General features: G+C 44.5%; 1 protein-coding gene across 3 annotated transcripts in view; it reads left to right on the top strand.

Moving 5' to 3' along the window:
- Nucleotides 1–18,629, top strand: part of ZNF827 (zinc finger protein 827) — a 521,420-nt gene that overhangs the window by 133,487 nt on the left and 369,304 nt on the right. For all 3 annotated transcript variants that reach the window (XM_069242614.1, XM_069242613.1, XM_069242615.1), the window contains exon 3: nucleotides 12,369–12,541. In XM_069242614.1, coding sequence (XP_069098715.1) covers nucleotides 12,369–12,541 — 173 coding nt within the window. The remainder of the gene's footprint in view (nucleotides 1–12,368; nucleotides 12,542–18,629) is intronic.

Here is an 18,629-nt window from a genome sequence, read left to right as displayed (position 1 = left end):
GCCGTTAGTAATCACAAAGTATCCTTGTTAATCGCTTATTAATATGAAATGATATGCTCACGTTTGGATTAATGCAGTAGTATGTTATATTTATGATGACTTATTATGTATTTGCTTTATTAATTGTAGGCCTTAAGTTAGTGAGGTTTGGGCCTAGTTGCACAGCCTCATGTTAAGTTGCACTGTTTAAACAATTCACATAAAATGGCTGTTTAGAGAAATTAACGCTTGCATTGTTTCACTGGTTTGACCAAACGCTAGTAGATGATTATATTTTTCCATGCGAACTATTTGCTGGAATATGCTGTACTAGTTATCAATATAAAGTTTAGAGTGTGTGAAAGCAATGTTCCCAGGAGCTAACAATGGATGCACTGACTGAAGAACGGAGCAATACAAAAATCTTACTTGACGAGTCCAACGATGGGAACAGGAGAAGAGGAGCCAATCATCGACATGTGGAAAACAATTTAGTTATATTTTAGATTTGAAGTTCAACTTTCATTGGACTAAATGTAAATGTATGATTCTTTGACCAATGATAAAGTGGGAGCTCTGTTTCCCAACAGAGCTAACTGCTACCTACTCCCTGGTTCTTCCCGCTCCTGACTCGTCTCTCCCCCTCTCTATCACCCCTATCTACCCCCATCTCTATCTACCTATCTCTCTCTCTGTCTCCCTCACTCACCACCTCCTCCTATCTACCTATCTCTCTATCTTTCTTCCCCACTTGCCACCCCCTCTGTTACCACCCCTATCTTTCTATCCTTTCACACTACCTCTCACCCTCACCCACCTCCACAACCCCCCCTCCCCTATCTCCCCAACCGTACTCCTATCTCTCTCCCTAAACTCCTAAACTTCCTAAAACTCACCCCCCACCACCCTTAACCCCCCCACCCCCAACTCTTCTCCCCTCTACCTGTCCCTCCCTCCCTCTGCTTTCCCGCCGCCACCTCCTGCACGCCCCCACCCTCCAGCTCCCATTCGCCCCCAGCTGACCCCTCCCCCCACCTCCTCCCTCTTATGGCGGCCGCTGCGCTCCGGAGGCGCACCAGAGGCAAGCCCGTCTGCGCCCGTCCGCGCCTGGCCCGCGCCCAGCGCCACGACCCCTGGTCCTCAGCACTCCCAAGCCCCTCTGCTCCGCTACGACCCTACCACCCTCCACGCCCTCAACCCAGGTCGCCCCAACACCTGCTTCCAAGGTAACCCAAAACGTACCCATGGACCTTTCGCCTGCCACTCCTGCAAACGTATCTTCCACCACGCAACTACCATGACCACCAGCCCACGCGCCATCAACCACCTCAAATGCATCCTGGTCAACGCTCGATCCGTCCACAAGCACGCCGTCGAACTCTGGGACCTCCTGGACTCCACAGCACCGGACGTCGCCTTCATCACGGAGACCTGGATGAACGCCTCTTCAGCCCCAGACATCGCCATAGCCATCCCGAAGGCTACAAGATTTCCAGGAAAGACCGCACCAACCAAGTAGGAGGAGGAATCGCCATTGTCTTCAAAGACTCCATCAGCGTCACCACCTCCACCGAAGACACCCCCCTCGCCGCAGAACACCTGCATTTCCAGATTCGCACCGACCCCAGGACCACCCTCGGAGGATCCCTCATCTACCGTCCCCCCGGACCGCGCGCCCCTTTCTGTGACTCCATCACCGACTTCGTTTTCCCGCACGCCCTCGCCTCGCCGGACTACATCCTCCTAGGCGACCTCAACTTCCATCTGGAACACAACAACGACCCCAACACCACCGCCCTGCTCGACAACCTCGCCAACCTCGGCCTCAAGCAACTGGTGAACACCCCCACCCACATCGCCGGACACACGCTTGACCCCATCTTCTCCGCCAGCAAACACGTCTCCTTCAGCCACGCCTCCGCTCTACACTGGACCGACCACAGCTGTGTCCACTTCACATTCCGACGCGAGACCCGCCACCTCCGCACTCAACCCATCCCTCGTCGACAGTGGAACAAAATCCCAGAAGAACAGCTCTTCTCCGCGTTCACCGTCAACCAACCTACCCTCACCACCGACGACCCCAACGACGCAGCCCTCAGCCTCACGAACTGGATCACCAACTGCGCAGACAACCTTGCTCCCCTCAGACGCACGCATCGACAGGCCAACACCAAAAAACCTCTCTGGTTCTCTGACACCCTTAAGGAATCGAAGAAAACCTGTCGCGCCCTCGAGAAAGTCTGGCGCAAGGACCACACCGCTGACAACATGACCGCCCTCAAGAACGCGACCCGCGAACACCACCACCTGATCCGCGCAGCCAAAAGGAATTTCTTCACCGACAGACTGGACAAAAACAGCCACAACAGCAGAGAACTCTTCAGCATCGTTAAAGAGTTCTCCAACCCCAACGCCAACGCCATCACACCCTCACAAGACCTGTGCAACTCCCTCGCCACCTTCTTCCATCGCAAGATCACCGACCTCCACGACAGCTTCGGACACAAGACCCAGCCAAGCAACACCGAACCCACACCCCCTGCCGTCACCCTCAACGCCTGGACCCACATCAACACTGAATAGACCAAAACCACCATGAACTCTATCCACTCCGGTGCCCCCTCGGACCCCCGCCCTCATTTCATCTTCAATAAAGCCGACGACATCATTGCCCCGCACCTCCAGACCATCATCAACTCCTCTTTTTCATCTGCAAACCTTCCCCGAAAGCTGGAAACACGCCGAAGTCAACGCCCTACTAAAGAAACCTACGGCTGACCCAAGCGACCTGAAGAACTTCCGCCCCATCTCGCTCCTCCCCTTCCCTGCCAAGGTAATAGAGAAGACCGTCAACAAACAGCTTACCAACTTCCTGGAAGACAACAACCTTCTCGACCCTTCACAATCCGGATTCCGAACCAACCACAGCACTGAAACCGCCCTCATTTCAGTCACAGACGACATCAGAACCCTGATGGACAACGGTGAAACAGTCGCCCTCATCCTCCTCGACCTCTCGGCTGCCTTCGACACCGTCTGTCACCGCACCCTAATAACCCGCCTCCGCTCCACCGGGATCCAAGGCCAGGCCCTGGACTGGATCGCCTCCTTCCTCTCCAACCGCTCTCAAAAAGTCTACCTCCCACCTTTTCGCTCAGACCCCACCGAGATCATCTGCGGCGTCCCTCAAGGCTCCTCGCTCAGCCCGACACTCTTCAATGTCTACATGAGCCCCCTCGCCGACATCGTACGCAAGCACAACATCATCATCACCTCCTACACCAACGACACTCAACTTATACTTTCCCTCACCAAGGACCCCGTCAGCGCTAAGACCAACCTACAAGATGGCATGAAGGACGTCGCAGATTGGATGAGGCTCAGCCGTCTAAAACTGAACTCAGACAAAACGGAAGTCCTCATCCTCGGCAACACCCCGACCGCATGGGACGACTCATGGTGGCCCACGGCCCTTGGCACCGCACCAACCCCCTCAGACCACGCCCGCAACCTCGGCTTCATCTTGGACCCTCTGCTCATCATGACCAAACAAGTCAATGCCGTGTCCTCCTCCTGCTTCCTCACCCTCCGCATGCTCCGAAAGATCTTCCGCTGGATCCCCACCGACACCAGAAAAACCATGACCCACGCCCTAGTCACTAGCCGCCTGGACTACGGCAACACCCTTTATGCTGGGACCACCGCAAAACTCCAAAAACGTCTGCAACGTATTCAAAACGCCTCCGCCCGCCTCATCCTCGACGTACCCCGCAACAGCCACATCTCCGCACACCTGAGACACCTGCATTGGCTCCCAGTCAGCAAAAGGATCACCTTCCGACTTCTCACCCACGCACACAAAGCCCTCCACGACAAGGGACCTGAATACCTCAACCGACGCCTCAGCTTCTACGCCCCCACCCGTCTCCTCCGTTCCACCGGCCTCGCGCTCGCTGCCGTCCCTCGCATCCGCCGCTCCACGGCGGGTGGGAGGTCTTTCTCCTACCTGGCAGCCAAGACCTGGAACACCCTCCCCACCAGCCTCAGGACCACCCAGGACCACTCCGCATTCCGGAGACTCCTCAAGACCTGGCTCTTCGAGCAGCAGTAACACCCCTTCCCCCTAGTGCCTAGAGACCCGCACGGGTGAGTAGCGCGCTTTATAAATGTTAATGATTTGATTTGATTTGAAGAATCTTTAGAGGATTTTAACTTATCAAATTGAACGAGGAATCAGGCAGAGCAGCCCCGTCTCCCTTCTTGATCTTGATTGCCTTGAAACTACTACTATCGCCTTCTGACCCATTGGTAACATGAAAGGAGTGCCTTCGCCCATAGGAGACTTAAATATCATGCTTTGAGCGGACGACGTATTACTAAATCTCTCTTCTTCCTCTTCTTGATGAAGAGTGAAGCCATGCCCATGACCAGAGTTACTATGGCTGGTTCTATGTCTGGCTTCCCATTCAAATGACTATCCCGCGAACTAAAATACCTGGAAATTTTGATCAACAGTAATATTAAGCACATGGTTCATGATAATATTTTGCCCTTAATTGACCAGATGCAGCAGGATTTCCACAAATGGAAGGGCCTCTAACTAGCCATATGAGGCAAGGCTCAAACTATCAAAATAATTGTGGCGCCAAGCTTTAATCACATTTTTGGTATGCTCCCACTGTGCGTACTGTGTAAAACTCTGCAACTTTTTGATCACCACATAAAGGCATTCAATTGGGGGTGATGATAGACCTAGGATTGCAATGTCTAAATTATACAAAGGCACTGGCTCCAGAGGCATACGGCTTAAGAAGACAGAACACTACTACACGGCTCACCAGTTGCCCCAACTCATGTATATTTTTCAGGAAGAACTGGAGACTCTGGTTTGGGTTGTTATTGAATGCCAAATTCAAAATAATGCTATAAGCCCACATTTCATATACTACGCTTTTAAATTTTCAAAAGATCCTAATAACCCAATGCTACCAAACTCGAACCAGCAGTGGAAAGTACAGCAGAAAAGCTTTAAAGAACATCCTCTTTCTCATCTTAGCACACCTATTTGGAACAACTTGGCAATTAGGATCAGCGATTCTGACCTGCTGACTGAAGGGTAACGTAAGGTTCCAAAGGCATCCAGACGCTCCATCAATTCTTTCAGAATGAGCAATTTAAGAGTTTCTTCTCGGAAATCAAATCTGGAAGTACACGCACTGCTTAGCTGCCTATCCATAAACATTGGTCAACCCTTTATGCTGCCTTTGAGCTCCACTTTTCACGACTACCTTGTGAAATTTGGCTCCTACAAAAAATCGATCTCTGGCATGTATACATAAATTATTTCAGAACTGTACTCTAAATCAACGATGAAATTCTTACAAAGGGTTTGGTCCAGAAAGAACCAGAAAGCAAATGAAGACAGTGACTGGGTGGATTTAATGTCCTTCCACAATAGGAGTCTTTGAGAGGCCTGCCTGAAGGTCAACTATGTCAAAATATTGCAATATCGTCCAACGAGAGCAGTGAGCCAAATACTCAAACTGCACCTGCTCCTTGCCCTAAATATTACATTATGTCGTGCTCCCAAACCAGGCACCCACTGCTCCCAGAGTGCAACCAAAAATGGTCCAATATTTGTGAATTGCAATTGGAGGGGCACCGACAAAGTTAATATAGGAAGCAATCATCCAAATATGTTGCTCCAATGAGATCTTTTATTCTCTCTAATATAACAGCCAACATGTTGCGTTCACCACCTGTGAACTTCCTCAGGGCTGTAAAACAAACATACTTAAAGTATACATAGATCTCATTTACTACATCAAATTTAATCATTAGACTTAAAAACATGCACATGTATCTTCCCCCTATGTCTTGTTGGTTACTGCTAAAGACATAAAGAAAACACCATCCAAAGACATTAAAAAGGACAGGAAAGGATTGAACCCTGCCCCCATTTCTATAATGCTGCAGTAACAGTCCAAATTACGACCAAAACCTAGGTATTGGAATCATATCTTTTTGAGAGTAGAGTCCATGTAACCTTTTGTTTTTTTCACTGAATTTCTATGTGCTGCTAATTACCCCACAAATTATAGCACTCATGTCATCTTTGATAACATCATCGATAATATCAATGTAATATTTGCAGTAACATTTTCTGATGAAAAAAATGTGCATAGCGAAGGCGCAAGTTATAGTTACCTTAGTGCATGAGTCATAGTTACTTGAGATAACTCTAACTTTAACAGGTGAAATTCCATGTTTTTGTATGTTTAAAATGGAAGCTTAACTTTAACATCCCTGTAACCTTTATTGTTTTAAGTGAATTTCTGTGTTTTGTTTAATTCTAATCCCTAACTATAACGTCTCTGTAACCTTTGTTTTTTTTTACTAATAGTAAGTCCAAAATAAATGATGTGAAAGAAAAGTATGACGATAGGATGAACTAAAACCGAAATCAGATGAAACAGTAATATACCCTCTGTGTCGTAACCCTCAATTGTTGTCTAGTTAACTGTTGCCTCCTGCCATATTTTGCACCCTGTTCTCATACGAATTCAAATCACTCCAGTCCATCAACATGGTAGGGGACAAGACAAGGCCTAAGGAAGCATTTTCCAGTAGCTCTGGATGTGCCTTGAACCTACCTCTCCCAGAAGGGGGCACCAAGGAGAACACCCACCAGGATGAATTTAGAAATGCAAATCACACTATTCATGGATTTTCAACTCATAAATCAGAACGTTCCCTTACAAGGCAAACTCCAGGGAGGTACCCTAATCCATCACACCATCATGTGTCCTGACATTCATGCCGTGCACAGTCATTTGATCGTGCTACTGCCATGCACTAGGAGTTACCTTATAGCTATACCACCATTTTCTAGGCTTTGTCTGATTGATGCTGCCACCTAATGAGGCCACAGGACATTCTTATCTTGCTGAGAGTGATACACACCTGGTCACAGCATGAACATAGTCATTTACTGTGTAAGTAAAGATGCTTATACATATTTGAAGTAGACTGGAGCCCCTGAAAAATTATGATCAGATCAATTGATTTGAGAGCTTATATTATGAAAACTGCAACTGGTCCCAAAAGCTGGATTGCTTAGTACTTGGCTATAAGTGCAGAACCATGTACACTTTATGCCTGTTCACTGAAGCCATGTATGTGACACAGGAGGAGGATCTGGACCGATCTGAAGATGAGACGTTTTCATGAAGCTCTTCATTTCTGTGTCATAGTTGGGTAGACTTTGGCCATAGATTATTGACCTGACCTTGGAAGGGAGGACAAAATCAGCCTACAGCTGCAGGTCTTTGACATTTAAGTTCTGACATATTCAGCGGTTAGCAGTGTACGTTCCACAGTGATGATGAGGACAGAGTTCTGTGGCAGTAGTGCAGATTGATGTTGGTGTATTATGTTGCAGACATGGACCAGTTCCTTCAAGTGAAGAATTCCCTAAGTTTGAATGTGAAAAGATGTTCTGTAGGGAAAAAAACTCTTACTTCAGACCCGACTGAATACCAAAGGCATTTTTCTCCTCTTGAAAGGGGGAGGTTTGCATAGGTATCTATATAGTGTAATATGTATCTATGGTGGGAAAGTACCTGCAAAACAGTAGGGAATATTCACAGACCTATATGCTTTATGTTGTTCAAGTTTTTGTCTTGCCTTTCCTCCCTTACATACTGGCACTATTCCAACTCATCTCTACATTTGCAAATTTAGGAAATTGTCATACTGACAGACTTTCTGCATTCATAAGTTCACATTGTCAACTCAAAGGTTCACCAAACCATCGTTTTTGTACTCAGGATACAGTGTTTGCAATCAAAAGGTCAACTTGTATGCACAAAATTAGTTTGAATGAAGCCCAAATAACATTTCCGTAGTCTTAGGAAGGCAAACCTTAAAGGATCATATTGCTTTTTTCTGGATACGTGAAAATGGGAACAACATGTGGCCTGGAGTCGAATCTGAAATTCACCCAAAGAGTTTGTTAAAAAGTGCAGGGATCCCTGCTATATTTGGTGGCATTAGGGCTTTAACATGGCTTACGGAGCCCCAGCAGCCTGGCTAAGTGGTAATCTATTCCTGATCATAGAGAACCAACTAATAAGATCCTTTCACACCTATTGAAGACAGGTGTTTCAGTGCACGGATATGTCAGCTATATTTGAGATTACATTAGGGCACGTATTTATCGAACAGCCTATCATTTCATCCATTTACCAATGCTAGCAAGTTATAAGATAAAATATAGCAGAATATAACGTAAAATTGGTGCAATGCATGACAAATAGAACATTTGCCAGCTTTAGCTTGTCAATGCTTCCTTAATTGACATTCAGTACTAAACTTGCAAGTTTCTTTTTACAAAGCTCTCTGACGTTCCAGTGTTTGGTGAATTCATTTTGGTAGATGGATTTGTTCAAGGTTAATATTGCTCTTTTTCATTTGGGGTTTTCAGAGAAGACAATGTTTCAAGGCAAACTTCATTCCCAGGCCTGGTTACCACATGCAAAGAAATATAAAAGAGCTTGTCCAGGTACGGGTATAACTCGCTAGTCATACTACAACTTTACAGTGGTAACACTATTTTGATTACCTGTGTAATGTTGAGTTCTACTAGGTGTCGAAACTAGGTACTAACAAGTCTATGATGCTTGACATCACACTACTTTTAATACAGGTATGAGAAGGCCAGTCTGGTGATCTATAGATAATGCTTCAAGCATGCATCGCATATATTTACATCTAATGCTGCACCATTTGGCAGAGCCGGTTCTGTATTGAGCCACATATTTGTATCAAATTCGTTTTCACTTACCAGGTATTTACATTTAGTTTTGCCTCACTTTCTATAAACCCCCTCGTATGCTCTATCCCCTTGAACTCACAGATTTATAGTTAGGATCATAAGCTAGTCCTGTTAAAATTTTAAGTTGTAAATGACCCACTGCTCAACCTCTTAAGAGAACTCAGGAATAGCTTTCGCTGGGTAGGCTTTGAGCGCCACTCTCACCTAAAAATCTATAACCAGTTATTTAAAAAAGGTTAGACAGAGCTACAGTGTGTGAGAACTTTCAATTATTCTTCACAAATTTGTTTTTAAGAACCTCCAACATTAAATCTGACCACTAGATTGCAAAAGCAGGGAGATCTACAACACATACCAAGTTTAAGATATTCCCTTATCCAATCATTACTTTTGGGATGTGTATGGTTCGATTTTTGGGAAAGCAAAAACATCTTGAGTTATTTTATATCATCCATCTCTGAGGTCTGAAGATGACTAACAAGGGAGTACCCACTTTGAACAAAACGTCCGATGTGACCGAATGAGCAAAGCAAGTAAACCCAGCATTCCTAGACTGGTCCCCTTCACCCTTCCATCCCTTCTTCCTTCCTTTCACCCTTCCATCCATCACCCATTCATCTTTTCACCATTCTATCCATCCATTCATGCAATCATACAACCATCAAATTTAATGTTCGCACATCGATAATCCATCCTTTCTCTGTTCTGTGCATCTATCCTTTCTCCTTTATGTTAATTCTTCCATCCACCTATCCATACATCCTTCCACCCTTCCAACTGATCCTTTCCCACTTCATCCCATCCTTTCATCCTCTACCAACCAGCCTTGCGCTCTTCCTTTGTTCGTTTCACCCTACCTACTTCCAATTCCTTTCCTTTCTTCCATATTTTCTACTTTTCATCTTTGACCTTTTCATCCTTGGACATTTTTTCCATTTTCTTTCCTCAGGTTGATTTCTTTCTTGCCTTTCTCCTTCTCATAGCTCTGTTTGCTGCTGTATGCCCTTTTTATATGTTTTCCTTATTTCTGCCTCCTTCACTGAACTTGGCTCACTTAGAAGCCATTCTCCGCAGAGTGCAGACATAACAGTGGGAAGGCACGCAGAGGAGACCTGTAGCGGGCCTCAGATTACAAACAAGGCCATTGGGTGCAGTGGCTAACCCCCTCTTAAGCTGCGAAAGCTGGGAGGGGGGTTAACAATGCCAAAAGTGACTACATCATTAGAATCCAGAAATATCAGTACCATAGTTTTAGGTAAGTGCACGTTTGGGTAGCTCTGTTATTTACTGAAATACATTAGTTAACATATGAGCAAAACTATTCATGTTTTCATGTGGACCCAAGAAAGTTAATGCTTTTTTGCTTTCCTCCATCCTGTGAACGTCTTGTTTATGGTGCAGCTCCTATTACAACACATTGATGGGTGCTACACCCTACTCACTGGTCATCTAGAGTCCTCATTGAGTCCAACCAAAACCGCTATTCACATTGTTGTAGGGTGAATCGACAAAGTAAGTTCAGGCATCTCCCTTACATTTAAAGAACGTCATTGGCACCCTCTCCCTGCCGTAAAATTCACTTGAATGTTTGCTGTTGATATACAAAGAACCTCACTTGGGACAGCCTTCCTAACTTGCATCTAAACTGAAAGACTTTGTTTAGGAACTGAGGCTCAGGAATGATCTCGCATGCACCCCAGAATTTGCTCCTTCACATTTCCAGAAAGGTCTCAGAAGACTGATCAGAATCCTACTATCACCTTACACCGTATCTCTTCCACTCTACATCTTGCTCTATTGTGATGTCTTCCATATGTCTATGCACCTGTTGTCCCTAACTCACATTTTAAATATATCTGCTTGTCTTTATATCCTCAGATATTGGCTGCATATTCTGTTGGTATGTAAGGTACTTAAGGTCCGGCGGTTTTCCGCTGGATTAGCCCCGGCTGGGCGAATCCTCCATGGCGGCGCTGCAAGCAGCGCCGGCATGGGGATTCCGACCCCCTTCCCGCCAGCCTGTTTCTGGCGGTTTTCACCGCCAGAAACAGGATGGCGGGAACGGGTGTCCTGGGGCCCCTGGTGGCCCCTGCTCCCCCTAACAGGGCCCCAGTATGCTTTTCACTGTCTGCTTAGCAGACAGTGAAAAGCGCGACAGGTGCAACTGCACCTGTCGCACACCTGCAACACCGCCGGCTCCATTCGGAGCCGGCTTCAGTGTTGCAGGCCCTTTCCCGCTGGGCCGGCGGGCACTCCCTTGGCGGGCGCCCGCCGGCCCAGCGGGAAAGTCAAAATGGCCCCCGCGGTCTTCTGACCGCGGAGCGGCCAATTGGCAGTTCCCGCTTGGCGGGCGGCAACCGCCGCCCGCCAAACTCGGAATGACCCCCTATGTTTGCAAGCTACAAAAAATGAATCCTTGCCAAAACTCCACCAAATTTCATAGCTTCTGCTTGTTGCACAAGCTTCCCTTAAATACCTTTCCCTGCGCCCCCAATTCCCACGCTACCCCCTGAGCCCCTAGGGCCCTTTTTCTGACACTTCCCACCTGCACAGAGCACTGAAACTAATGTCTGTTTTTATATCAGTGCTTAATTTGTAAATTAAGAGGTGCCGGTGCTCAAAGCCCTTCTCTTAAACACGAGGCTGCTGTAATTAAATCTGCCAGCACTGAATACTGAGGCAGCGTAATCCTGAAGCCATCTCGGGCCTCTTTAATCCATTTACGGCCAACCCTGCCCCTTCAGCTCATCCTGCTACTTACTACTTTCTCCCTTTATGACCCTTTTAGTTTTTCCTTCTTCCGTCTTTCACAAATGTGTCTATTGCTCGTAGCAAATGCTTGAGGCATAAGAATAAGCCCCGGCCCTCACAAATAAGTGCCGGTGCTCAGCACCGGAATCAACAAGCACAAATTAAGCACTGCTTTTTATTAACCCTGAAAACATGTTCTCCAGGTCTGTCTAGTTATTCTCTTTTCCAGGGAGAATACTTGAAATCAGCGGATTTAGTGCGGCAGTACAGGCCACAATCGAGATGGGCCCTCTTGTATCCCCGCACCGAATTCTGCTGACCTCATAACACGGGCAGTAGAATACCAGGCAATGCTGTGTGAAGCTCTCAGGCCAGTGTACGCTGCTGAGAAGGCCCAAAGAGCTCTGGGGGCCCTCGCACCGTGGAGGCTGCGGGGGCCTTTGTTACACCACTGTGTCTCAGATGTCCGTGGTCCTTTCATGGAGACCGAACACCTGACACCACAGTTTGGGTGTGGCTAGGGCCAGATGTGAGAGCAGAAAATGGTAGCAACGTACAGGAGGAACAGTAAAACGATGTAAATTTACAGGGTTAATAATTCGTTTTCATAATCTGGTATTCTCAAAATCCCAGCACATTAAATGCTGCATGTAAATCCTCAGCTCTCCCGCATTGTTAAACCAGACTGAATATGCATACATAGTATGTATGTTCATAACGGATAACTCTGTATTATGATCCTCTATAGGACCTGGGTATAACATAAGTAAACAGCTTTTGTTTTTCTCTCTCTTTAAAGGCTCAGAAGATGAAGGAGGGAAGCCTTTCCAGTGCCCCATATGTGGTTTAGTTATAAAAAGAAAAAGTTACTGGAAACGGCATATGGTGATCCATACAGGTTTAAAAAGTCACCAGTGCCCCCTGTGTCCTTTCCGTTGTGCCCGCAAAGACAATCTGAAATCACACATGAAGGTAAGGCCAGTTTTCAGTTTCATTTCATTTGATGTGCTCTGCTAAACAAAACCCTATACCTATCAATGTCAAGGAGATGGGTGTTTATGAAGGAAGACGGACTGTATTATTTTAATAAATCATCAGATTGACAAATGTTGCAGTTTATGCTGCAGAAAAGATTATCGGTGGTGAAACCTGTTTACTTCCCACTCATAATTCAGTTACTTATCTAGATTTGACATTGTGAAGGGTTTTGAAATATTTTCACTCCTTATCAGTAAATCCTTCTTCATTTTACTAGGCCACGTGGTCAAAGTTCAAGGTGACCATGTCCTTCATTTATCTAATTTCCCTCATACATAAAAGCTAGATCATTTTAGAGCTACCTCCAAAATGGAAAGATCATAGGTCCCTGTATGTTGATCCCCCATATTTTTAACATAACTAATCATGAATTATTTTCCATAATACACACATTAGGAATCCTTTTTGACATAAGAGGTTATTACAACTTTGGAGGAGGTGTTAATCCGTCCCAAAAGTGACGGTAAAGTGACGTATATACCACCAGCCGTATTACGAGTTTTATAGGATATAATGGACTCGTAATACGGCTGGTGGTATATCCGTCACTTTACCGTCACTTTTGGGACGGATTAACACCTCCTCCAAAGTTGTAATAACCCCCTAACAGTACTAATAGTACAGCGCCTCATTAAATTAACCTATCTTTGTTTGCTTGTTGTAAGTGTGGCATTCAGAACTAGACTTGGTACTCATGCCTCTGTATTTTCAGCCTCCATTAAGTGCTTGTGATCATTAAGATTGTGAATAGTAAGGTTTGTGAACCTGTAACAAAGCAACAAGACTTTAGCAGTAGAAGAGCAGTCTTTTATTTTATGGTGTTTGCGTAGTGATCTCAAATTTTGCATCTTCGCAAACATTACTTTTACAGTCGCTGCAGTGTGCTATTTTGTGTGTTTTTTGTTTTCAGAATAGCACCCATTTATACAACAATTTACATCATGGTTGATATAGAGCCTGTATGTACATAGGGCGGGTTTCTCACTTTTTTGATAAATGTATCAACTCAGTGTTGAATATTATTATTTTGTGCTTTCTTACGGTTTAATGATGGTTTTTACTGCAAGTATACTAAGAAATTTTATATACTAAAGTTTTGTTTCTTTTACAAAAAAACATAACTATAGCTGGTACTGCCTGGTATGGCTGCTGAGTAGGTCGTTTTCTCCACCAAGGTGGATGAGAACCAGAGCTTGTGCTATTGTTCTGAAATAATGGGAGAAAGGGTTTTACTTTCGTCAATAGGAAGAGTTGGTGCTATGCTGTCTGAGTCAACTCTTTCAATCAATGTAATGTGATCTTTGAATGTTAGTTGTGTCTTCAGGAAAACACTGGTACTCTCACATCCGAATAGTGGCAATACCGTGGTCCATGGCTTCCCAGATTCAGCCAGCCTGGCTTAGGGCTTGGGGAGTCAGCATGGCTAATCAAGGGCCTGCCGAAATATGACCACATCACTTTCAATGTAATGGATCTTCAGTGGCTCCATCTGCCTGTTCACACCATCTTCAGAATCAGCTGCATCATCTACAAAGACATCAAGACATGCAACTCCTCCTTTCAAGTTGGCGGACAAGTCATATTAACAAAGGGGGTTCCTGTAATCCCATGAAAACAGGGGATCATATATATATAATGTTCTCATCTAGGGATCAATATTGTACAATATATACAAGAGTAGCTCAAATAATTATGCTACTTCTCTTTACTAAGTTAAAAAAAAAATCTTTAGTTAAGGTATGATTAGTGAAATAATTCCCAAGGTTAAGAACAAATAATAAAATGAAGTGGTTATACCCATCAGCATACTTATTTTATCACACAGTACACGCATATATAAAATTCATTAGATAATCAATACTATAGTATGTACATTCATTTGTACTGTCTTTGCTGACTTCAAATAATTGGAAAGCACACCACAGACAATAATTGAATTTAAAAGCACACCACAGACAATATTCACCTGTCCATCATTTGCTCTAAATACAGGATATAGTGAACTAATGCCAAACAAATTATTGTTTTTCTCATTGCTCAGAGTCAATTAAAAATGTTTTGAGAGAAAATCCATTGTTTCCCTTTACAAGGTTGAGGCTTTTAGACGCATTGTCTTTAACATCTTCCTCAGGACCAATTGTAGTACCTTTAATATTAGTTAAAACACTTTCTGTTGCCCACTTTACATTAATAACCAAACTGGAACCCATTCTACTTGGCGTTCCTTTTCATCTTGTGAACTGTTTAATCCCATTCTGTCTCCACTGATGAGCCAGCATTCAAATCAATTTATAGCCAACATTTAATGGTAAACCGTTATTCAAATACTTTAGGTGTACGACATTCCTCAGTTACTCTGCAAGGTTACAGAAAATAGTCTTTCAAGCAATTCCTCTTAAACAAGTAGGCACTATGGGGGTCATTCTGACCCCCGCCGGCGGCAGAAGCCGCCGGCCTGGCGGGAACCGCCAGAAGACGTACCGCGGTCAAAAGACCGCAGCGGTCATTCTGACTTTCCCGCTGGGCTGGCGGGCGACCGCCAAAAGTCCGCCCGCCCGCCCAGCGGGAAAGCACCAGCAACGAGGATGCCGGCTCCGAATGGAGCCGGCGGAGTTGCTGGTGTGCGACGAGTGCAGTTGCACCCGTCGCGATTTTCAGTGTCTGCCAAGCAGACACTGAAAATCTCAATGGGGCCCTGTTAGGGGGCCCCTGCAGTGCCCATGCCAGTGGCATGGGCACTGCAGGGGCCCCCAGGGGCCCCACGACACCCGTTCCCGCCATCCTGTTTCTGGCGGTGAAAACCGCCAGAAACAGGATGGCGGGAAGGGGGTCGGAATCCCCATGGCGGCGCTGCTTGCAGCGCCGCCGTGGAGGATTCCCTGGGGCAGCGGGAAACCGGCGGGAAACCGCCGGTTTCCCTTTTCTGACCGCGGCCTTACCGCCGCGGTCAGAATGCCCCCGGAAGCACCGCCAGCCTGTTGGCGGTGCTTCCGCGGCACTCTGCCCTGGCGGTTTTCAACCGCCAGGGTCAGAATGACCGCCTATGTCCTTAATTGCCATGTCTAGTAGTATGGCAACATATTGCATCAAGGTCTGGTTTGTACGAAGTCCAGGACATAGCATCTCCTAATAGTCTATACAAATAATTGATTATTGAAAGAATTCATCTAAAACTTATTTTTAGATGTGTTCAGATAGACCATTAAAGCACTGTCTTACCCCTGTAGATTTGATGTTGTTTCCTACTGGGCTATTTCTCAAAAAGTGAAAGATGTGTATTGCCTAAACTTCATTTCTTATGAACTTCCAGGGTGAAAATGTTTTGTAAAAGTCATAGAAAGTGCACATCAATTTTCAAAAATGATACTGTCCTCTTAAAAATGCAAAGGAAAATTGGTGCTGTTGCCCCCTACAGGCGGCAGCATTGCTGCTGGCTTGATTAGAAGCTGGCAACAATACTGCCACCACTTTCCTGCTGGGCTGCCCAGCTGGAAAGTCTTAATGAGACCGGCGGGGAGGTAGCCACATGGTGGCAACCACCCCGTCAGGAGTTTGGCAGACGGGTGTTCCCATCCGCCAAACTCATAATCAGGCTGAAAATCCAATGGAGGAATGTCTTTAGTTTTTACTTGAAAACTCAGGAGTAGACAAATAAGACTTCCAATTAGACTTTGTGGCATTAACATAGCAGTGTAGATATTCTCCCAAGATCTTAACCTCTCAGTCTGGCCATTAGATTGACATAACATAGCCCAAATTTTAGTAAGTAACTGCACTTCTTTTGTCTGAGACCACCTTCAGGGGCAGTACGTGCAAACCAACTCTCAGATATAAAAATGATTGCCATATGAGAAGCTGAAGTAATCTTCAAAAAAGGTATAAAATAAATGACCCATCTGAGAGAAGGAATCTACCACTACTAAGATAGGAGTATAGCCTTAAAACTGAGGCAGTTGTATAATAAAGTCCATGAAATATATCTCCAAAGGTTGCCTAGGTATTTTATGACTCTCAAAATTCGTACTTAGCTAAGGTACTGTCTTTAATCTGAGTGCAACCCCACATGCCTGAACATGTTCAACAGTCTCTTTGAATACAGATGGGTAGTCTGACTTTACTGATATTTTCAGCAAAGAAGCATTGAAGTCCACCTTACACAGTCCAGATCATTTTAAACTCTCACAAAGTTAATCATTTGTTCTTGCTAGTTTTGTCTAAAGCAGTGGAGCTTGAACTGAGCTACCATTTAGAAAGATGAAAGTTCTGTAAAAGGAGCAACTACAGAACTGAATGATAAAAGCTACATCGCTCATCCAATAATCTTGTGCCAGGCATGTTTCATTGGGGGTCACATTTCACCTGCTGGAAGTATTTCAACTTAATTTTTTTTTCCTTCACTGCAATAACCCACCAACACATATCTGTCCGTGTAGAACCTTGTTTAAAGGTAACCTTTGGACCAGTTCATCTGTGATTATTTTGTTCCACAAAAATGACTAGGTCCCAAGGAAAATTTCATCACCAGGCTTAACTCACCCCTTATACAACAGTTTGCTCTTGTGAGTTGGATTACTTTGCACTATGGTCCTGCTTTCAGAACCCATTAGAGCACTTCGACAATTTTTCGCTATTTTTATATTTAGATAATTATTTTATTATTATTTTGGAGGGCCGGTAGCTTTAATTTGCTGTTAGGCCACTCCTTTCTTAAAGAGCACTTTCCCTGTGTTGATCTCCTTCGCTTCTGCTACACCTGGCAGAATATCTGCCGGTAGGCAGTCCTCCAAGTTTGTAGTTAGATGGGAGAGCACATTTGCATTGTATTTTTGTTTACAGTTTTTTTCTGCACAGGAACAACAGATTTCCTTAGAGAAAATTCCACTTCTATAAGTCAATACAATTGACTTAAAAGGGGGTTGATACCTTCCTCTTTCTAACCCTATAAACATGTCTGCATGAAATAATTTTTGTAATACATTTAGGGGTGTTTGCTGGAAGGGAAATTACTTGAAGGATTGTGACTTTGTCAGAAGTCCTCATCTTTCCTTTTCCCTTTTCATGCCTGTGCCCAATTAACGCAAACTTACAGGAGTATGCTCCATGCTTTGGACATTTTGATGTATGATCTCTAATGCATACTGACCTATTGCCTGTCATTGTCTTAGTGAGGATGAGCAGAAGGGCCTGACTGTGAACCAGAAGCAGCACCGGAAGAAAATGGTCAAACCAGTCTGCTCACTTCTCCCTCACTCTCTCTCTTTCTGTCAATCCATTATCTGTCACAATTGTTTTTTCTCTCATCTCAATCTGTTCTGATTAGTATGATTGAAAGATTTTCTCTTACTACTCAAGAAAAATGTTACCTGATGGTCTGGAAATTGCAGGGTTTCTGTGAGTTAAGAGAACATTAATTCATCAAGTAGGTAAGAGCTTTTCTGCAAAGTGAATGGAAGTCCTAGTTAATCCAACATATTCTGCTCAAATGATACACATAACCCAGGCAAAGACATGGCAGTTGGTTAATGAACTTTAAGGCTCTTGATAAAAACTACAAAATATTTGTATATATTTTTACGTTCATACTGTATAGAACCTTTTCCTAATCGGTTTACTCTTACTTACTGTTGCTGGGAAAAAGGCCATGTTTCTGTTGCAAAGGTTTCATTACATGACAGAGGAAAGATTTTTTTTTAGTAGTAGTAAATAAACTTATTGTATTAATCACGCACAGATTACAATAGTGCATGTGACATCGAAAACAATCATGCAAATTTATTAAAACAATCTCAATTTGTATATACTGTAAAAAGTGTTAGATTAGTCTAATCGCCTTTTTCCACCATGCGATAAGCTAAGTCTAAAATTTTAATGAATTTGTCAATAAAAATATGGGATTTTGTTGTAAGGCAATAGCTAAATGGCCTCCCTGATTGTTCTGGTGTTCATTTATTTAAAACATTGTCTGTAAATAGTTTCCTTAATGCTAACAGTTTTGTTCAAAAGCAGAATGTATGACTAAGTG

Source organism: Pleurodeles waltl, chromosome 1_2 (genome assembly GCF_031143425.1).
Source record: "Pleurodeles waltl isolate 20211129_DDA chromosome 1_2, aPleWal1.hap1.20221129, whole genome shotgun sequence".
NCBI lineage: Eukaryota > Metazoa > Chordata > Amphibia > Caudata > Salamandridae > Pleurodeles > Pleurodeles waltl.
This window is presented reverse-complemented; position numbering and strand designations above follow the sequence as displayed.